Here is a 22632-nt window from a genome sequence, read left to right as displayed (position 1 = left end):
CTAAAAACAGGCACTTGAGTAGCAGACCATAACGCCCTGGGACTACTTTCAGATTTACATGTATTTGTCTGAGGGAGAGAGAGTTCCTCTCTAGTTCTTAGAAGTCTGTGTGTCTCCTCAACATTTTATCTGAGGTACTGTTTATTTACAGGTGAATTTTTTTCCCAATTCTCCTTACATGCATGTTCTTTCTCTGCCTTTCTCAGCACTAAACTGTTCATATACAAAAGGGTCAATACCTTCAACACACACACACACACACACAATTATGGCTAGAGGAAGGAGGGCCTGGAGCATGTGCATGTTTTTGTTCTTAAAATGAAATGGAAAGGACATCCTTGAAACTATCTGAAATGGATTTAATTATGTCGACAAGTATTAAATCATACAAACAAAATTCAGTCTAGCAATAGAACTTTTCGATGAAATTTAAACACTTCGATTTGATCCTTCAAGAATGCCTTTCATCTCCAATTTTCCAAATGCTTTATCATCTTTACTTGGGAGGTAATAGGGATCCACCAAGGGATTTTTAGCTGAGTAGTCTGACCTAGTCAGGGGGTAACAGGGATGATTCTGGCAGTCCTATGGAAGATAGATCGAAGAGGTAAGAGAAAAGAGAACAGAAGGTGTTGGCTGGGAGATAAGTGCAGTTGTTCTCAGGACAACACCTTGGCTGTTAGCACCTCATGCATTTGTCACCGTATCCATACAGCACCTAGCACGGTGCCTTATACATGAGAAACTTCTGCCAATGTTGGATGGAATCATTAAGAAACATGCACTGAACTGTCCCAACTTTTTTATCCAGAGATTTTACTACTGGGATGTATCTCCTTAGGTTAAAAATAAAAATGAAGAAAGGTCCCATATGTACAAGAATCTTTTTTGATAGAGATAAACTCTAGAAAATATTAGTCTATTGATTGTGGAAAACTGAACAAACGAATTGTAATACAGAGAAAATGTATGTTGACTGCTGCAGTATAAAATCGCAAGGACATAACTTCGATAACGTAAACTGAAGGGATTAGAAGATCCTGTGATTTCTCTGGGATAGAGAATGCCTGCAGGAACCTGCCTCCATCAGTGCAGGCTGGCACCTTAGACGAGGAGGCTATTTTAGGGTATTGCTCACAGTGCTTAGGAGTTAAGTGACTCACTCAGGTGATACAACGTCAGGCGGAACCTGAATCCAGGTCTTCCTGGTGACAAGGCAAACTCTCTACCCATTACATTACCCCTCAATGTACATGAAAAGAACAAAGAAATTCAATGGAAAGCTGTGTAAGACAAAGATTAATTCTGGTTTTATAAAAGAAACAATAACAACAGCAACAATAATTAGCATTTATAAAACACTGTGGTGGGCAAAGCATTCACATACATTATCTCACGTGATTCTCACAACAACTCTGTGAAACAGCTGCCATTATTATCGTCCCTATTTTACAGATGTGGAAACTGAGGCTGATAACTTAGGTGACTTGCCCAGGGCCTGTGATGAGCAGATCCCGGTTCATTCCCCAGTACATTGCCCCACCTAACTGTGGGGTCTCCCTCCTTTCACTGGATAAGTAGATGGACAATGGGTGTAGGAGGCAGGTTTGCTGGGTAAGGGAGAAGGGGAAAGAGAAGTATATCTAGAAATGAGAAGGAGAGATAATAGATGGAAGGAAGAAAAGATGGAAGGAGTGAAAGAAAGAGGGATGGAAAGAGGGAAAGAAGGAAGAAAGCATGCACAAGACTCAGAAACTCTATTAATAAGGGCTCTTTGCCTTTTTGTGTGTAATGGACCCTTTTGGAAGTCTGGTGAAGCCCGTGGGCCCCTTCTCAGAAGAATGCATTTAAATAAGTGAAGGCAACAATAAATTTCAGTTAAAGGTTATTGAAAATAAATATGTAATTTTTTTTCTATCAAAGTTTATAGACCCCCTGAAATCTCCCCACAGGTTGTAGGACCCAAACTAGGAACTCATACATTGGAGGAACTTCACTTTGGTCGACATGAGGCTGCCAGGGGTAGGAGAGTCATCATCAGACTTAGAGTCAGAGAACCCTGGATTCAAATCTTGCCAGTCACCAGTTGAGAGATAATGAGCAAGTCATTGAACCTGAATCTCAATATCCTATCTATAAAATGAGGATGATAATATCCAGAGTACTCACCTCACCAGCTGTTGTGAATGTTAAATGAGATAATGGGCGGAAAGTACTTTGTAAACAGTAATCCCTAGATAGACACCAACTACTAACATTGTGGGAGGGATAATGAAAAGATAGGGCATTGAATCATCCAAAGACATAATCACATCTCCTGTGTTTCCAACTCTCTGCAAAATGTTACTTTGCTTTTATTTAATCTACTGCTCTCTTTCATCAGTCATATGACTTAATAACTAACCCCAGACCAGACCTGACACCAAATTGCCTTTTCTGAAAAAGGAGAAGAGGATCATTTATAAAGAAAAAGGAACTAGTCTTTAATGGGGTGGGGGTGGGGGGTACCGACCTTTCCAGAATTAGGTGTTCTACATGAACATAGACATGAGGCAGTGACTTTGGCTCCAGGAAGCACGGTAGATAAGTTGGGTTGACTGAAACTATTTGTGGGATTTGATTTGAATTTACCACTCATCTTTAGTGGCAGGGCAGGGAGAAATCAGTTAATTTAAATAATGATAACATTAATTTTGAGGAGTATTGCAACAAAAAATATTAATGAAACATAGAAATAATCACTCACAATCAGTAATAGAATGATGAACACTTCTCTCCCAAAAGGAAAATAAAAGGATTAATAGAATAAACAGGTTAAAAACCTAGAGAAATACTTTTGAAACAAATTACAGTAAAAGCTGAAAATGGGCATACATTATTGCATTTGTCTAATGTAACCAAAACAGTTTGTCTCTGGATACAGTCTATGAAGCTGCTGAGATCAATAGTTGAATCAAAAGGCCCTCCATGGGTGACAGCCTCATGAACTCAGCCAATTGTATCATCAACAACAAAAATGTCCAAAGAAGTATCAAATCAATGCTTGAGTCATGCGGGTTTTGTTTTTTACTAGAAACAAAGAAATTCTAGGATGGCAATTCAGGACCAGGTCATGGCCATCACAGATTATAAAAGAGTTTACACTTAAAAAGTCCACATTTAGTGAACAATGAAGAATATAAAAAGGCGATATAGGATAGAAACTGTGCAACAAATCACTGCGACCTCTAAAAAGTTTGTCTAAACCAAATACTAAGTAAGGCAAGGTTTGGTAGTAGCTAAAATTATGGATCACAACTTCACTGTTTCTTTCATAGACAGGTAACAAATCTCTGCACTACACATAACAGTCCTCAATGTAGCACTCCTGGAATTCCAGTGTCCTAGAATCCTGGGAAACTCAAGAAAAAAAATGTATCAGGATGGGAATGAGATCGCTTTCTGAACTGTTGCCCACAATTGCCCAGGCATAACATTGATCCCTAAAAACTAAAAAAAAAACCATTTCTAATAGATGTTGCTCTACGAAATATTCATAATATCTAAGATGCATGGAATGAAAAGCTTTCAAAATATGAAGATTTAGCTAAAAAAATCCTGTGGGAACAGGCCGATATACAGGCTGTCCGAGTTGTCCTGCTCTCTGCTCCTGGTGTTGGTCTTGAATGGGATGCTTGCTGTAGCCTGCTGTTCACTTTCAAAAGATGAATTTATACCCTAATGCTTTGTTTTGACTAGAGAAGGCAGTGAGTTCATGCACCCACAGAGCAGTCAGCAGAATATTAACTATATAGGAAGCACAAAGAGATGGTGACTTGTCCCAGGATTGTTTCTGTCTGATTGCCACCAAGAAGAACCTGATAATAGCAGTGATTGTCACAGCAACGAAGCGACAAGAAAATATTCAAAACTTTAGCCAGGACTTCACAAAGTTTTCCAACAGTACTCTCAGCTTTAAGTCACATCATGCACATTGCTGACCAATGCAGGGCAATCACACACACACACACACACACACACACACACACACACACACACACACATTTTTAAAACCCACTTACCCCTTGGGGGAGATGATATGAAATAGTATAAAACTGAGAAGCTACTAAAATATGAAGAGGAAAATGCTAAACTTCAATTCATTTGAAGTCTTCATTCAATGCAAACTCCCAGAAATTTGATCAAAGCAATAGATGCCTCAGGTAACATTACAGCCTCAAATGATATTGAGAAAGAGGTAGACATGCTCAGAATGGAATTCCAAAAAGCCCTTTGTTAAATTTGATAGAATGACCCAACAAGTGACTAGTGATATTAAGATGCATAATATCTCCTTCTTTGGTTCCCCCAAGTTCTGCTCCCCTTTATCAGATCTTACCCCTGGAAGCATGGGTGTTCCCCCAAGGCTCTCTGCAGGCTCTGTTTCCTCTCTGCACTATCTCAGTGGTGTTTTCTGCTCCCATGGGTTAAATCATTACCTCTAATCAGATAACATGCAAATTGACATAGCTAGTCCCAGACTCTGCAGTCTCAGTTCTCCAATACCTGTTTCATAGGGTTAAAGAACCTGGAAAGAACCTTAGAAGCCATTGAGACCAATCTCCTCCTTTTACAGATGAAGAAAGTGAGACCCAGAGAGATTAAATGAATTATTTCAGCATCTGAAATGAGATTTAAGCCCAGGTCTATCTGATTCCAAATAGAGTTATAAATTGATTCCATCAGCATTTCAAGCATAGCATGTCCAAAATGAACCTCATCATCTCCCCAACCCCTCCTAATCTGCTGCCCATACAAATGTTCCCATTTTTATTCTCCAATCATCCAGGTTCAAAACCTCAGAATCAGACTGGCCTCCACCAAGTCAAAAAACTCACCAGATCCAATGAGTCTCGAAAGTTTAATTGACAAGGATGTGGTTTTTAACACCACATCCCTCCCTTCTGATCTCATGAAATCTAGTTCACCTTATTTTCTGTTATCTAGACTATTACAATAAACTGTCATCTGGTCCCTTTGTTTCCAATATCTTCTCATTCTATACTTAACCACAGCTTCCAAAGTGATCTTCTCAAGGAAAAAAAAAAACATAACCATGTCACTCCTTTGCTTAAAAAAATCATCAGTAGCTTCCTATTACCTATGGAATTAAAAAAAAAATGCCTCTCTCCTCCACTGGCATCTAAAGGCCTCCAAAATCTGGCTCCAATTTACCTTTCCAAGTTCAATTCATAGTATTTCTTTTTACCTACTGAATTTCCAGCCAACCTGCATGAGCAGCTGTCCTCCAAATGCATCCTTCCTTACCCCCTTCTCCAAGCCTTCACAGCTTCCACATGCCTGAAGATGTTCCCTGTGTTACCCAGAATTCTAATGTCCCTTCAAAGCTCAGCTTCAGGACCCCTTCTACAGAAATATTTTCCCCATTCCCCCAAATAGTACCATGTTTCCCCAATAATAAGCCACTGTCTTATTATTTTTTTTGGACAGAAAAACACCAGAGGGCTTATTTTCAGGGGAGGGCTTATTTTAATGAACATTGACAGCAATTTTAATAAACAGGTAAATGTGAACAAAAAAATGTACCTTTATTCAATAAGCAAATCACTGGGGAAGAACAGGATGACGCGCTCACTGCTGCAGCTCTGATTGGATGCAGCTCGGAGCGCAGCGTGCGTTTCACGGGGGGGGGGGCTATAATGTAGCGTGTAGCACAGGGGATCACCTTCACTACAGTAGCAATCTCAATAGGGCTTATTTTCGGGGGAGGGCTTATTTTCGGGATAGGTCTTATTATTGGGGAAACACGGTAGCACTCTGTCCCTTCTCCAATCGCTTTATGTTGACTTACTCTGTGCCTATGACCTATCTTCCCAGTAAGCTCCATTAGGGAGGAAGGGCTTTGCCAAGTTTCATTTTTGTCACCCTCAACACCCAACACAAGATGCAGAACTTCACAGATTTGACAGGTGTGGACAGAGGGTTGCTCATCATATCCTGGAACAAAACCAGGGAGCACTCATGGAATCTTCAAAGAGAGGGCTTGGGCACCACCAAAGCAAACCTTATACATCCCAGAGTTAAGTAGTAAACTACAGAGTTCATTATTCCAGGGGTGGGGGTGGCTAGAAGCTGAAAACAGAAATAGCTTCAAACAGGTGTGGATGAGTCCATCGAGACCAATTCTGGAATTAGCTATGGAGAGAAAGTAGGATGCTCAGGAGCTAGCCGCCAAGGTTAGTAACACCCTTCTTTCACAGGCTCCTCACTACCACTGCTGGGCAGCACACTGGGCCTGACCCAGAACAGGGACTCGCTAGGCAGACTATATTTAGTTGGCACTTCCAAGCGTTCCTTCATGGCCCCCTGGCCCACTGTCAGAGGCACACTGGGTCTGACCCAGAACAAGAACTCAGCTATTCAGACTATATTTAGTCAGTATTTCCAAACCTTCCACAATTGGAAAAACATCAGATTTATGATGACCGAGAAGGTGATTTGCATGAAGGATACAGATCATTGCCTTCCCTTCAGCAAATGATCTAATGTATGGGAAGCATTTTACAAACCTTAAAGCATGATCTAAACAGTAGTTCTCGTTATTTCAGAAATAGAAGAAACCTCAGAAGTTTCCTTAGCACAGTGTCTGGCACATAGTACGATAGTATGTTCTTGATACATATTTGTTGACTTATTTAGTCCAGCCCACCCTTCATTTGACAGATGGAGAAACTGAGGATCAGAATGAGGAAGTGACTTACCTAAGGTCTCACAGCTCGTAAGCTGCTCTTCCTTGGTCAGGAAACAGACCTAGGTTTTCTGCTTCCCAATCCACTGTCCTTTCCAGAACGTGTGACCCCTGCGGTGTCTAAGCTCTGACTAGGGAGGAAGACAGAGTAGTCGTGGTTGGCGTGTACAAGACTCCCGAAAGTTTGTGGAGCACTGCACACACATCGGCTCATCTGACCCTCACAACAACCCTGGATCTCTTCTTTTTCTATCCCTTTTTTACAGCTGGGGAAACTGAGACAGATGGAGGTCAAGTGACTTATCCAGGAGTTACGTAGCCAATAAGTGTCTGAGGCTGTATTTGAACTCAGGTCTTCCTGATTCTAGGCCTGGCACTCAACCACTGTGCCAAGCAGCTACGTCAATAATAGGTTAAGTAACTTCCCCGGGTCATAAGCCAGTCTGTGCATGGGCTTGGGGAGGGGAGGGAAGACTGGACTCAGGCCTTCCTGGCTTCAGGGTCAGCTCTCTACAAACAACCACCACACTCTTTCTGACATGCTTCATAATTACAGTAATAGTAACAGTTAACGTTGGGCTTGTCCTTAGTTCTTGAAGAGGACCATGACCTGTAGCTGACTTTGATTTAAGTGAGGGAGGGCTGTACAAGGTGGTCACCAGTCTCACTTTCTCCTCCAGAGCCATCTGGGTCCAGTGACCAGATATTCATCAGGATGACTGGAGATGGCCCAGGATGCAATGGGAAACCCTGGTCCTTTTAGGCTAAGGTCTTTTCAGGTGCTCACTTTCAGCGAGGCAACACCTATTCAGTGAATAGGACTTTTTAAGAAGTGAGTGAAGGAATGGCCCCTTTAACAAAAAAAGAAAAAATGAAATTGGAGGGGAAGACCCTTAGGGTCTTTTGGCTGACCAAAAGAGAAACAGTACATTTACTCTGAACCAGGAAGGCCCTCAAAGTATCCAAATAGCCACTAAATGGTACTTGGGCAGGGGCATGTTGTCCAATCCACAAGCTCCAGAGTGAAATGGATTTAAGGTCTTGTCTTTGAGAAAGAAATCTAGCCAGGAATGTACATGAGTCTCTAAGGTTTGTAGAGCACTTTACATATCTTATCTCATTTTTCCCTCACATGTGCTATTATCTCCATTTTCAGAGATGAGGAAACTGAGGGACAAAGAGGTCAGTGATATCAATGTCCAGGTTCACAAAGTTATTATGTGTCTGAAGCATGATTCAAAGAGGAACAGGCAAAAGTCAAACTGCACAGAAATGAACACATAGTTTCAGCTCACAAAAAATGAGGGAAGAATTTTGCTTTATTTTTTTTGGAGGGCAATTGGGGTTAAGTGACTTGCCCAAGGTCACAGGCTAGTTTTTGTGTTGTGTCTGAGGTCAGATTTGAACTCAGGTCCTCCTGACTCCAGGGACAGTGCTCTACTCACTGAACCACCTAGCTGCCCCTACTTAACTATTTTTTAAAAGAGCACCAAGGGTAACAAATACAGACCTTTGAAGAACTTGTTCATTTCTCAAATACAAAGAAAAAAGATAAATTTGCTGGGTCTTTTTTTAAAGTTCTGATGTCCTTTCAGGGTCACTGCTACATACAAACTGTGCTAGAGCGTTTATTGTGGGATTTCTTTTATGTGTATTCCTGAAAGTCAGCTTGTTTCAACTTTCTAACATGTTATACACCAAAAAGACCTTCCAGCAAAAGAAGAAAAGATGGCAGCCCATGTATCACACAGAGTAACCCATTCAAAACAAAGGGAAAGGGGCTAGCCAGGAAACAATTCAGGCAAAAGTCACCATCAAGGTTATGATGGGTATGGAGGCCTGTGATGTCATCACCCCTAAATCCAACTTCTCAGCCACCCTTTTGATTAAGACATTGAAACTGACAGCTAATGTACTCAAAGCTGCATCTACTTGCTGCAATACCAGTCAACTAGGAAACACATGTTCATGGTGCCTTTGCCACTAGGCGACTCCATGAGAAAATCCATAGTAAGATCATATCAATAGCCAGAGACTCAAAAAATGTTTACCTATAGAGCCTCAGAGTTTGAAGGGAGCTCAGAAGCCATTGGGTCTATCACATCCTTGAACAAGAACCATGTTTATAACATACATACACATGTGTTATAAACATAACATATATGTTATACACATGTGAGTATACATACATGCGTGCGTGTGTGTGCACATTCACGTGTGTATGTATACATGCACAGGTGTGTGTTTATCTAGCATCTGCTGAAAGCCCTCCAGTGAGGCAGAACCCAGTACTTCTCCACCCCTTCCACCTCTGGAATGGCTCTAATTGCAAGAAAGTCTTTCTTTACACCAAGATTAACATGACTCTTTAACTTCCATTCGTTGATCCTGACTTGCACCCTCTATCTCCTGCCCTCCCCCCATTCTGACATGGCAACTCTTAGCAAGATCTCAAGTGAGAAGGAGCCTCAGGTTATGTCATCTGAGCATCGTCACTTAAGAGATGAAGCTGAGGGGCAGGGAGGTTCAGTGACTTGAACCCAAGTCTTTGGGCTTCACAGTAAGTTATCTTTCCATTGCTTCTTGGATCTTCTCCAGGTGCCTGCAATTCCTTCAACAGATTGTTTCAAAAGCCCTGAAATGTCTGGTTACCTTCCTTTAGAAATTCCTCACCTTCCCAAAAGATGGCACTTAGACATGAACACAATACTCCTAATGTGGCCTGACTGGGGCCCTCACCCATTCATTCAATGAGGATTCATTAAGCCAGGCACTGAGTTAGGCAGTAGGACCACAAAGACAAAATGAAACCACTCTCTGCCCTCATGGAACTCAGAAGAAAACAATGTGTATGTTTTTTTTTTAGAAAATGAAATACAGAATATTATTTTCTGGGGGAAGCTACTAGTAGCTAAGGGGACCTGGGTAAGCTTTCTGTAGGAGCTGAACTTTAAATGTAGCAGCTTTAAAAGGTTGTGCTTTAAAGGTAGCAAAGGATTCTTTGAGGTGGAGGTGAGAAGAGGACATTTGGAGCATTGTGTGCAAATGCACAGTGTTGGAGATGGATTATTATTACCGTATGTAGGGGGAACAGCAAGCCATCAGTTGGGCAGGAATGCAGAGAGGAGATCTAGGATGGAGCCAGACTGGAATGGCTTTGAAAGGTCCCCAAAGAAAGGTTTGTATTTTAGCCTAGAAGCAGGAGGATGCTGCTAGAGCAGGAAAGCGACGTGGGGGCCTCCGCCAATTCTTCTCTAGCCCCTAGATCACACTGGATTTTTTGGGGGGGGAGGTTTGGTCACCCTGACACACAACATGCTGGCTCCCCTTTTGCAAAATTTCCCAGATGATTTTCATATAAACTGTTGTCTATCCCTACATATGTATGTCTGATTGTAGAGCTATCAAACCAGCTTTGAGGATTCTGTATCTGCCATGCTGAGCTTGTAATGTCCACATCAAAGGAATGATTTTTACCATTACAATTAGTAGGGTTTTAAGTGAATAAGATATGTTAATAAACAAGAAATAAGTGGATTACTAATAATAATTACATATTATATGATAATTTACTTAATAAATATATTAAGTAATAAGATATAATAGAGACTAGACCCAGGATTTCATTGATTTAGGGAGCTCCTGATGAAAGATTTTTCTCTAGTAATACAGGGTAGAATCTTAGAGGTATGCCTAGAACAGAGGTATCAGATGTGGCCCACGATGCTTGAGTACAGTCAGAACCCTTGGAGGTAAAATGCTGAAGGTGAAGTTTAAATAGTTTGGCCACATAATGAGAAGATGAGATTTGATGGAAAAGACCGTGGTGCTGGGAAAGATTACAGGCAAAAGGAGAATGGGATGGCAGGGGATGAGATAGACAGTGTCATGGAAGCAACAAGCATGAACCTGGACAGACTTTGAGAGATACTGGAGGATAGAAGACCTGGTGTGCTGTGGTCCATGGGCTCATGAAGAGTCAGGCACGACTGAAAATTTGCACAACACTGCTGGAACCAAATGGAGATATAATTGGGAAATATTTAACAAAATAAATTGCAATAAAATATAGATAATATTAATATGTGGTTTTCTAAATCAATATACAGCCTGCTGGGATTCTTACATATGGTTTAATGGCTACCTATTTCTAGTCTTACTAGCTGTGTGACCCTGGGCAAATCATTTAAACCTGTTTGCCTCCGTTTCCTCATCTGTAAAATGAGCTAGAGAAGGAAACGACAAATTATTACAGTATCTTTGCCAAGAAAACTCCAAATGGATTCAGGGATAGTCAGACATGCCTGAAAAATGACTAAACACCACCATCAAGATCAGGGGGCAGAGAGTGGAAAGAGACCTCAGGAACACAAGAGGTCCTCTCAGTCACAGAAGAGGAAATGGACCCGGAGAGGCTAAATGCCTCTCTTGCCCAATATCTGAAGGCAAGTGAGGGAAGGGTGAAGGTCAAGAAGCCAAGGCTCAGTGCTTCTGGTGGGCCAAGCACTATGATAAATCCTGGAGGAGATCCAAAGCTTAGATGCCATAATCCCAGCCCTCACTTTTAGTCAGGAGGAGATACAATGTTACAAGAGAATGAAGCCCAGGGCTATAAGAGGCAGGTGTATGGAAGTGCAGTGACTGGAGCACAGAACTTGGTGTCAAAAAGATCTGGGTTCAAATTCTTCCTGCTCCTAGCAGTAGGAACTTGGGGTAGCCCTACTGACTGTCAGTCTATGAACCCATGCCATACCTCATCCAGGAAGATGTTAGTGAACACACAGAGAACCTGGGAGCTTCCTGAAAAAGGTGACCAGTCATTTGGCTTTCCAAAGTCCCTTTGAAGTTTCAATCAAAGATTCTAGAAGGTGGTAGGTATTCAGAAGGCAAAGGGGTGGGGAGGGGGAGGATGGGTAATTAGAGTCATAGAGAATGTCACAGGCTGAGCCAAAGAACTAGAGAACCAACCTGGGGAATGTTAGGGGGCAGAGAAGATCCCAGTGGTGAGTCAAAAGGAGGGAGCAAGGCAAGGTTGCAAAGCTAATGCCAGAAGTTCTGGTTTTGCAGGCAAGGAGCCTGGATTCAAATCCTTCCTCTGATGTGTGACCTACATTCCTGCCTGTGTGACCTCAGCCAAAGTAGTTAATATTTCCAAGCCTCAGAAATGAAGAAGGTTGACCCCGATGGCCTCTGAAGTCCTTCTAGCTCCACATCTATGATTCATGGCCCTGCATCAGTCTGACTATGAAGGTATCTGGTCTCTGCTCTGCAGGAGTTTGGAGGAGGTGGACACTAGAAAGAGGGTCATTGCAACAGGAACCTGGAGATGTTAGCTTGGGTACAGCTGCACTGCATGATGGCATGGCCAAAGGAAAGGGCATGAGGCAAAATGTAGGGTCTGGAGTCATTACACCACTGGGTCCATCAGTGGTGCAGATGGAAAGGCCCAGAGGCCCCTCTATGTTCACTGGTAGATTAGACGACGCCTCTAGCGGTCTGGAGAACATAAAAGCAGGGCAGACGGGAAGGCATAGTGGCCCTCAATGTCACTCTAAGGAATGAACTTGATGACTTCCATCTCTCTAAGCCATGTGAACATTCAAGCAGCCCTGACGGCTCTAGGTGGCCCCTGACAAAGGGACAGGGAAAGGGGCCCTTAGTAGTGGGTTCTGGGATGGAGGAAGAGGGGGAGAAGGGGAAGAGAGACATCAGCTTCTAGATCATCTTGGTTTCCAGACAATAGTAACTGATCTTTATTTAGTATACAACAGAAGGTCACTGAAGTTTTTAAAGCAGGAGTGCCCTGATCAGCTCTATTCTACATGAACAAATGAAAAAGCATATTTTAAATCCTACCTACTATATGTCAAGCCTTGTGCTTAGTAGCTGCAGTGGAGACACATAGAAAATAAGATAGCCTCTTCTTTCCAAGAGGTCCCACTCTAGGAGGAGACAACACAACACATCGGGGGTGGGTAAATTGCAGGGTACATGGCAAGACCCAGAGATCCTTAGGATGCAGGAGGGTATCTGCCCCTGTAATTCATCATGATCAATTGGGAGACATGGCTAAGAGCATGGCATGCCTGCAGCAAAGGAGGCTCTGTGCTCTATGAGCAAAGCAGAATCACAACAGAGCCAAAGAAAAGAGGGACGCGCAAAGTTAGAGCCATCTCCATTGCCAGCGTTCATCTGGTCCTCTTCAGCCACATCATTATCGTATACTGCCTTGAGCCCTGTTACAAAATGCCAATGGCAAAATATTTTTCCCACATTATCAAAAACATACCAGAGAGTTTAAGAAAGGTCCTAGGGGAAATAGGAGCAAAGGCAAAGCTGTACAAACTGGGGGAAGTGCTCACTCCATCACAGTGGAGGTCAGCCTTTCTGTAATGAAGACAAGCTGAAAAGACTGACCACTGGGCAGACCCTGGCAATAGGGGGACAAGGAGGCAAGAAACACCATCTCACAAGTGACTGTGTCCAATTCTCAGACAGATGCAAACCAATATAGCCAATTACTTGGGACTGCCAGCGTCCCCAGGGAACTCTTCTGCTGGAGGACTTCATGAACACAAATGACAATCCAGAAATTGTCAGTCCAGGTCACAACTATCCTTTAGATAACCCCTTACAGTAGACATTTCTTTTAGGTGGTCACATAATAAAATAAAGTGTCTTCCACCTGGGTTTGGTGGGCATTGCTTTGAATCGATAAGTTTTTGCCAGCCTAACTGGAGTCAGTATGGCTGAAAGGATAGGGTGCTTGGCTTAGAGACTTGAAAACCAGGGGGCAAATCCCATGTCTGTTATTTACTGGCTGTGTAACTATGGACAGATGACTGACCCTCTCGGGTTCATTTTTCTTATTTGTAAGATAAAGTTAATAAGCCATACCTACCTTATACGGTTGTTGTGAGGGCTAATGTTATAACATATGAAGCACTTTGCAAACCTTAGAGTACTATAAAGATTTCTGTTATGATAAGTATGTTTTTCAGACACACTTCTATAGAAAATCAATCTAAAACTAATCTCAAGTTGGAACATTAAATATTTAAGTTGCTAATGGGCTGCTATTGCTACTAATTAAAAAACCCCCACAGCTGATATTTCTATAGCACTTGAAGGTCTGGACATCATTTTAATTATGTTATCTCATTTAATCATTACAACAACCCTGTGAGGGGGTGCTATTATTACTTCTCATTTTACAGATGAAATTGAGGATCAGGGAGGTTATGTGACTTGCTCAGGGTCACACAGATAACAGATATCAGAGAGTGGATTCAAATTTAGGTGCTCCTGACTCCAACTTCAAAACTTTCCCCACTATACCACATTGCCTCTCTAAGAAGAAGAAAAAATAAAACAACCAAAAACCCTTAATCAAGTCAACAAGCATTTATTAAACACCTACTATATGCTAAAGAGCTAAAGATTCAAAGAAAAGAAAAAAATAACCCTGTTCTCAAGGAACTCATATTTGAATGGGGTAAGACAATATGCCAACAACTAAGTACAAACAGGTCAAGGATAAAATGAATTGGAGCTAATTTACAGTAGCTGCACTAGGTACAAAAGTCCAGGAAGAGGAAATTGGCTCCAAGTTCTCTGATTCAAAAGTACAAAAAGGCAGGTAGATATTGTCCAGTTATAAACAGCATACATAACACTCCCGTACCCACCCCCCTGAGTAAGAGATTCATTCCACAAAGGGAATGAATTGACAAACAATACGAAACAAGGACAGAAAGCAGGAGTAGTTGGTCCGTGATCGCGGATTTTATTTTCTATGAACCACAGGATTTAGCGTGTATAGACACCTTAGACTTTATTCAGTTTGGTCCCCTTGGTTTAGAAAGGAGGAAATGAAGAAGAGAATTAAGTGAACCGAGTTGGTAAGTAGCACAGCTGAATTTGGAACCCAGGTCTTGGGACTCCAAATGCAGGGCAAATGGCAAAATCTACTTTACAAATAATTTGTAGGGAAATTACTCACATGAAACAGTCTCTTCAGCTTAATAGGAGAATAACAAAACTTCAAAGTGAATGGCACTTGCTGCCTGCTTTATATCCACATCGACTACTTTCTAAATTAGTATCTTGGAATTAAACATTCTATACGTAAGAGAAGACAGCTAGGTGGCACTGCAGTGGGGAGAGTGCTGGGTCTGAAGTCAGGAAGACTCATCTTCATGAGTTCAAATACAACCTCAGACTAGCTGTGTGACCCTGGACAAGTCACTTGACTCTGCTTGCCTCAGTTTCCTCATCTGTCAAATGAATTGGAGAAGGAAATGACAAACCATACCAATATTTTTGCCAAGAAAACTCCAAAAGGGCTTATGAAGAGCCAGACACCACGCCTGAAACAGCTCAACAACAACAATAAGATAATAGAAAGGAGAAAAATGACAAAAAAAAAATTTAAGGACATTTGGGACCTAAGACTTCCCTCCCCCTCTGCTTCCATCCAAGAAATTCAGTCTCTCTTTGTGATGTTGAGTAGACATAGTATTTATTATTCAGTGGCAAACTCTGGGATCAGAGACCCTGGGGAGCCCAGTCCTTGGGGTGGGGGAGCACTCTTTTGCACCTGTAACTTTGTGCAGCTCACCTTTTCTCTTAGGATCCCATTTTCCTCACTTACAAAATGAGAGGGTTGGATTAGTTGATCTCTGAGGTCCCCTCCAGCTATAAATCTATGCTCCTAAGTATAAAGTTAATTATGGAAAGCTACTCGGGAGTATCAAACTGCCTATTATTCTAGGACTTCAATCCAAACCACCAGAAAAACTTAATATCAGTCCATTCAATGATATGCAACACAGCATTTGTTTTTTTGACCTGGTACAAAACAAAGCAATTTGTAAAGATCTGAGAGACAACCTACAATTGTTAGAAAACTGGGGGAAAAATTACGTTTACATCCCAGCTGTACTTAAATCTCAAAGATCAAAAGTTAACAGTATTCTAAGCTGCTGCTGAAAACAAATCACATTTCATAGGTCTTAGAATCAAGAAGGCTTACATTTGGAATGTAAACACACACTGGAAAAAAACGATCCTTGTCCTTCACAGGATCTGGGCAGTCCAACAGAGGGCATAGAAATAGCTCTCTACATATTCCAGTTGTTTTGTTGAAAATTAATTGCCAAAATACTGGTCATTCACACTATTAACGTAAATGATGATCCAATGCACAATAAAGTGGGGAAGACCTGGGCTGTCACCAATTCTCCCCTCCTCCATCTCTTTTTAATGTCCAAGAGATCCTGGTATTGTTTTCTTATTAATTCAAGTTTAGTCGCAGGGAAACTGCTCTCCAGGCACCTCTTTAATCAAATGCTACCTTTTCAGTGAGTTACAAAGAATACTGACAGCTCACCATCCATCTTTAGGAGGAAGACTGTGGCCTCCTCTGTTTTAATTGTCCTCTTCCTGCGGCCAATCTCAGGGGGTCCAGCAGAGACACCCAAACTCTTGTTGAAACTCAACAGTTAAAACTCCAGAGGACAGTGGAAAGAGCTGACCTGGATTCAGAGAACCAGAGTTCAAATCCCGATTCTATTAGCACTCTGTGTGACTGCAGGAAAGTCAGTTAATTTTTTAAAGCCTTGGTTTTGGGGCAACTAGGTGGGGCCATAGTGCACAGAGCACTGGACTTGGAATCCGGAAGAGTCATCTTCATAGATTCACATCCAGTCTGAGACACTAACTGTGTGACCCTGGGCAAGTAACTTGATTCTGACCCAGTTTCCTCATCTGTAAAATGAGCTGGAGAAGGAAATAGCTAAAGCACTCCAGGATCTTTGCCACACTCCCTTACTTTTGGTGGGAGTCAGAGTCAGACATGACAACAAACCTTAGTCTCCTCATATGTAAAATGAAGGAACTGTTGCCTTGATGAACTTTAAGGTTCCTCCCAAACCTAGAACCAGTATCTCAAGATAAACCAATGAGAGGTATGTGGTTTAGCTAATGGAAGCCCAGGTCTAGGAGTCAGGAAGTCCTAAATGAGGCCCTGGTTGTCACCTCATCTCAGAGCCCCAGGTGAATATTTGAAACAAAATGAGAAAGAAGATGAGAAGGGAGATGCTGGGCTGTATTGGCAGAGGGAGAACCCAACATCCTGAAATCACTAAGAAGCTAGATCCATCAACAGGCTAGATTCCCAGGGCAGATGGACTACCTGAATAAGATTTTCTTTTCTTGTTTTTTTTTTCTTAATTCCAAGCCAAAACAAAACATTCTCATTTATACCTTCTCCTTCCTTCCTTCCTTCCTTCCTTCCTTCCTTCCTTCCTTCCTTCCTTCCTTCCTTCCTTCCTTCCTTCCTTCCTTCCTTCCTTCCTTCCTTCCTTTCTCTCTTTCTTTTGAAGAAAACATGGAAAGGAAAAGAATAGCATTTCCAAGAAAAGGTGACCCAAGATTTAGCCAGTAGTTAAGCTAAAATCATAATCAAACTATCAGGAACTGTGCTGCAGTGATTTCTGTGGCCTAGATTTTGATTGGTGCTTCTGAGATTTCCCAGTCAGTGTCTGATGTCCCATCTGGAATCACCCAGTTGTAAACTCTTTTTACATTGCATCCCACTCACCCTCCCACCATGTGAAAAGACTCAACTTCCTACCCAAACCGGTTTGGAAGTCTTTGCAGGCCTCTCCCAACCAGCTGGACAATGTACAATCCCAAAAGGGAGAGCTTGTATTTCTTGGCCACTTCAGAGATTAAAGGCCTGCTATCCTCTGGCTAAACATGGGACCAATTTCCGGTTCTCATAAGGCAGAAATCCACATCCTCCTGAAAAGTGAGATAAGTGGGCTCGGTCATCCCTTCCTAGTCAGGAATTGTGTTAAGGCTGTCTTTGAGCAAAGAGCTTCTCTGGACTCTGCCTCCCCTCTAACTCTTGGGGCCTGAGCAAAGCAGTAACCCTGAGTATCCTCATAAGAGCCAGAAAAAAATTAGAAAATGACATGGCAAAGAGGATTAGGACTTCATGGTTCCCATGTCTTGCTACAGTTACTATCTTTCAGAAGGGTTCCCAGCATGCTCTGAAAGTGAAATGTCTACTCAAAATAACCCCTAAACCATTTCAGGGGATGGAGAGTCTATGAAGGGCCCACATCACAACAACCCAGGGGGCTAATAAGATATTCCCATTATTAGAGCAAGTGAGGGCCTTGGGTTTTCAATGGCAACCAAAGCTTTGCTTCTGGGGGCAGCCAGGAAGTAAACCCAAACCAAAAACGTTCCAAGGGAAGGTATTTGAAAAAGTGAGAAATCGAATGTTATGGGAAATTAGCATCCCTCTAATACAAGGTGTATGGGTGTGGGGGGAGAGGATGGCAGAGCCACCCAGACTGTGGCAACAGGCAGCACTTGAACACTTAACCCTGCTAATACCACTTCAGAGCTGCAGTGGAAGCCGGCTCTCTTTCAGATGCCCTCCCTGCTTGAGGGCCAATGTAGTAGTGATGCTCAGGTCTGTCTGTGGGCAGTAGGGTGTGAGAGCAGCAGGATAGAAATTTGTGAAAAGAAATGAACAAAAAGAGATTACTAAGGTTCTCTGGAATTTGAAAATTGGAAGGGGCCTTGGGGACCATATCCGTCCTAGGACTTCTTAACCTGTGTCATAGACCCTCTGGGCTGTCTGTTGAAGCATATGTAGCCCTGTCTTAGAATAATGGTTTTAAATAAATAAAGTAAAACACGCAAGATTGCGAAGGAAAGCAGTGTACCGAAGCATATTTATCAAAATAGTGAAAAATTAAATTCATGGACCTGAAAGTGCAAACTCCTGATTGGGTCCGACCTCTACAAGACCAAATAAAACCTCTCTACTGCACCCCCCCTCCCCCGAAAGAGACTGACCTAGCCAGTACCTGAACTCACTGTGTCTCCAGGAAGCCCATTCTAATTTTGGACAGCTCTAAAGAAGGAAGTTCTCCCTTACATCAAGCCTAAACCGCCTTCTCTCCAACAAGCCCCTTCTCGCACATCGCGGTCCGTAAATCCATCCCAGGGCACGGACCGCCCCTCTTCGGATCTTCGAACCCGTGAGTGGGAGAGGTCCTGGTCCCCTCTCTCGGTCCTGCTAGGGCGGCGGGAGAAGCCCACCAGCCTCTAACTCTGAATCAATCTTTTTCATAAGACCAGCACACAGACACAGTGTCCCTCCCCGCCCCGGGGGCCCAGCCCCTTTGGGGGGCAGCTCCCCCCCCGTCTCCTGCGGGGGCCTGAACGCTCCACCCCCCCCCCCCTCTGGGTTGGGGCCGCCGGGACGGAAGGATGACAATACCTCGTTTTGTCTCCGAAAGGCAACATAGCCGAGGCCGGGAGGGGAGACCATGCAGCCTCGTTCCGACGGCCCACAGTTCCCTCGTGCGCCGGAGCTGGCCCCGGACAGGGTTGCGGAGGGAGGTGCGGGGCGAGGTGAGACCAGGTGAGGCGAGGCGCTTCCCCTCCAGGTGATGCTGGGACACACCCTTGAACTCGCGGAGCGCCCGCTGCCCCCTGGCGGGAAGCGCGCGGCACAGCAGCACCCCACAGGGAAGGCTGTAGATCCTCCCCACCGGCCCCCCAAGTCTGTGGCCCGCTCCGAGCCCCGGCAAACTCCGGAATCCTTGACCCGGCCCTCAGGCTAACTCTTTCCTGCTTCTCCTAGCCCTTGTGCCGCGGCCTTCCGCGCCTTGGACTGCAGGTCAACCGACGGCCAGTCTTCTCCAGGGATGAGGACTGCGCGCTTCTGCGAGGAGAAGCGAGACGCAACCACCGGGTGTGGGTACCTCCCTCAGTCCCAGCCCTAGATGCTGCTGCTGCTGCTGCTGCCGCCGCCGCTGCCCAATCCTTCCTCTTTCCCACCCCGGACAGGCAGGAACAACTAACTGAAGGGGCCCTCGGGAAAACAGCACCCCCCCCTCCTCCGCCCCCCTCCTCCTGCAGCTGTGGCGATTCCTCTCAAACAGTTAGACGGCACACACACACACACACACACACACACACACTCACACACTCACACTCACACTCAAGCTCCACCCCTGCTGGGCTAGGCTGGGAGAAGCTGAACCAGACTAGTGAAGATGGACAGCGCGCCCAGCCTCGCTCCTTCTCAGTCTCTTTCTCCTTCCTTCCTGGACTACGGCTGGCGCTCCCAGGCCTGACTGGTTCCCTCCAGTCCAGGACAGCCGGACCGGACCCGGCCTGGCGCGCTCACTTAGCCAGGGGAGCTCCAGACCCGCCATTTGCTCGGGGTCTCCTCCCAGCCCAGCCCAGCTCCGCCTCTGCCCCCGGCCCCGCCCCCGCCGTTCTTCTCCCTCTCCTCTGTCCCTCTCGTGTGCCAGGCAGCGGGGGCCTCCTAGAGAGCCCAGCGCTGACCCAGGCCAGGCCGGAACCCCGGACAAGGCTCAGCGGCCTTTCTGTTCATCTCCTCAAAACTCCCGAAGGAGTACAGAAAGCTAGAAGACCAGAAAAGTGGGTGGCGGTGGGATCACGGTCAGGGGGCCAGGGTGAGACTACGCCAGGGGAGGTTCCAAGCTTCATTCAGCCCCCCACCCAATTCCAAGCACACAGAAAAGCACACACACGCCTGTCCTTCTGATAATGCCCGGAGAAAGAAGTCAGACTAAACTGGCCCTTTCTTCCGGGCTCCAAGGAGGGAAAACTGTTGGGGTTCGCCCTGGGGTTGAGGGCAAAGTAGGAGGGCAGAAGCGAGACTGCAGCGTGGACCCGGAAAGCAGGAAAACTCTTTGCTCCTGGGAAGCCCCAGCCCGACTGCCGACTTAGTGTCTGCGCCGCGCCGCGACTAGATCGGCAGCCGGACGGTGCTTCTGGCCGGGCCGGAGCTCGGTGGGGCTCCCAGGGATCTCCAAGACCCCACTCCCTCCGGCGATCCAAGGCTCGCAGATTTTGAGTTGGGAAAGGATTTTAGAGGTCATCTGGTCCAGCCCCCTGTTTGGGGGGCTTTTGTTCTCAGCCCTAGGAGCGGTGCTGGGGTGACTCCTGGGCCAGGGGAGGGGCAGGAGGGGGGAAAGGAGAGGAAAACAGCCGCGGACCCCCCAAGCCCCAGGCTCCCGGCTGCGAGGCGTGCGGGAACTTGGCTTACCTTGTGGCTTTCCTCACAAAGTAAGAGGAAGTAAAGTCCCAGTGGTCGTCCAGCCACGCTTCCACCCAGGCGGTGTCCCGGGGCTCCCCGGGCTGCCCGGGCTGCTCCTGCCGCTGCCGCCGCTGCTGCTGCTGCTGCTGCTGTTGCTGCTGCCGCTGCCGCTGCCGCCGGCGCCGGCGCCGCCCCCGTGGGCTCGGGCTCGGGCAGCCCGGCTCCATGGTCCCGCGGTGCTGCCCCCGCCCAGGGGCCGCTACTCGCTGGAGGCGCTCGGAGCCCTCCTCCCTTCCCCCCCACGGGGGCCCGCCCTCGCGGAATACCGAGCCCGAGCGCTCCAGACCCTCCTCCCCGGCCCGGCTGGCCAGAGGGCCAGAGGGCGGAGGGCGGGAGCGTAGCACCGGCCTCCCCCGCCCCTCCCCGGGCGCGCCACCGGCTCTCCAGGTGTGGCAGGCTCGGGCAGAATCCGCGCTAGACTGAAACTGACACGGAGGCTGCGGCGAGGCGCACTTTGGGGAGGGGTGCCTCCCTTGCTGCCCTGTGTCCCCGGGGCGTGGGTGCTGAGGCGCGGCAGGCTCGGCCACCGGGGTGCGCTGCGAACCAAGTGAAGCCGGGAGAGCAAAGAACGCGGGGCTGTGGTGGGGGAGCGGGTTTCCGCGCCTCGCTGCAATCGGAGAAAGTGGCAAAGCCTGCTGACCTAGGGAGGGTGGCATTTGCGGGCCTTCACACCTGGCAGCCGGGGAATCGGGATTCTGGGCCAATTCCCCACTGTGGGCTGGGAAGAACAATGAGCATCTTTCCTCCTTGACTGTGACTGCCACTGAGGGCCACGGATCTGTGTGCTGCAGTCAGCCCCGCAGGACCGACTGCTTGGGAGTTTTCAGCTATTTCTCTTGCTGACCACCGAGGATAAGACAAGCGCTTTTCTTTTTCTCTTTCCATCCCCAAATTTGAGAACCAAGTTCCTTCAAAGCTCTAAATTCATTACTTCTAAATGTCTCATAACGCCCTAGTAGTACCTAAGATCATTGCCTAGTTAATGAATATTCATTAATCGCACTATTTACGACTCCGTGAAACCTAGGACAAATGATTCCCCCTCTCGGGGCCTCGTCTCTTTCAGCTCTTCCAGTCTCTCTGTATGTGTGGTTCGAAGTTACGCCCGTGGCTTCGACCTCAAGCTGGGGTAAATAAAGTCTCCACTCGCCTACCTTACCCTACTCTGTCTCCTGCAATCTGGCTCATCATGCTGCTTTTCTGAAGCGAGATCTCGGAAAAGCTTCAATGGCAGTTTTCAGTCCTCATCCTTCACCTCTGCCGTATGTGACACTGGGGACCACCCTCTCCTCCTACACAACTTGTCCTCCCTGTGTTTTCATGATCTTGTTCTCTCCTGTCCCGACCCCCCCCCCCACTGCTTCCCCCTCTTCTTTGCTGGATCATCTATGTACCGGGGAACCCCAGGACTCTGCCTTTTCTTCTCCCTCTATATTCTCACATTGGTCTCACCAGCTCCCATATATTCATCTGTCACCTCTTTTCAGGATCCTCTCAAGTCTATATATCCAATCAACCCTATTCTGTCTCTTGAATTCCAGCCCTGTATCATGAGCTACACATTGAGCGTCTCCAAATGGACACCCCATAGGCATCTCAAACTCAACATGCCCAAAACAGAACTAAACTGGTTTCCCCTCAAGCCTCTCTCTCTTTTTTTAAAGCAATTGGGGTTAAGTAACTTGCTCAAGGTTACACAGCCAGTTATTATTTCAGGGTGTGGTGC

At 45.6% G+C, this 22632-nt stretch overlaps 1 protein-coding gene across 4 annotated transcripts in view; it reads right to left on the bottom strand.

The window, feature by feature from the left end:
• Window positions 1–21032, bottom strand: part of PDE5A (phosphodiesterase 5A) — a 201371-nt gene extending 180339 nt beyond the window's left edge. For 2 of the 4 annotated variants that reach the window (XM_069104890.1, XM_069104891.1), the window contains exon 1: window positions 19053–20013. In XM_069104890.1, coding sequence (XP_068960991.1) covers window positions 19053–19078 — 26 coding nt within the window. In that variant the 5' untranslated portion in view covers window positions 19079–20013. Of the gene's footprint in view, window positions 1–19052; window positions 20014–20855 lie in introns of those variants that run through there. The other 2 variants (XM_069104889.1, XM_069104892.1) reach the window with 2 other exon arrangements.
• Window positions 21033–22632: the final 1600 nt, after the last annotated feature.

The sequence above is a fragment of the Petaurus breviceps genome, unplaced genomic scaffold, assembly GCF_028583685.1.
Source record: "Petaurus breviceps papuanus isolate PSGF00001 unplaced genomic scaffold, PetGlider_PUasm1.0 689, whole genome shotgun sequence".
Classification (NCBI taxonomy): Eukaryota; Metazoa; Chordata; class Mammalia; order Diprotodontia; family Petauridae; genus Petaurus; species Petaurus breviceps.
The sequence above is the reverse complement of the archived record's forward strand: the minus strand, read 5'-3'. Positions and strand labels throughout refer to the sequence as shown.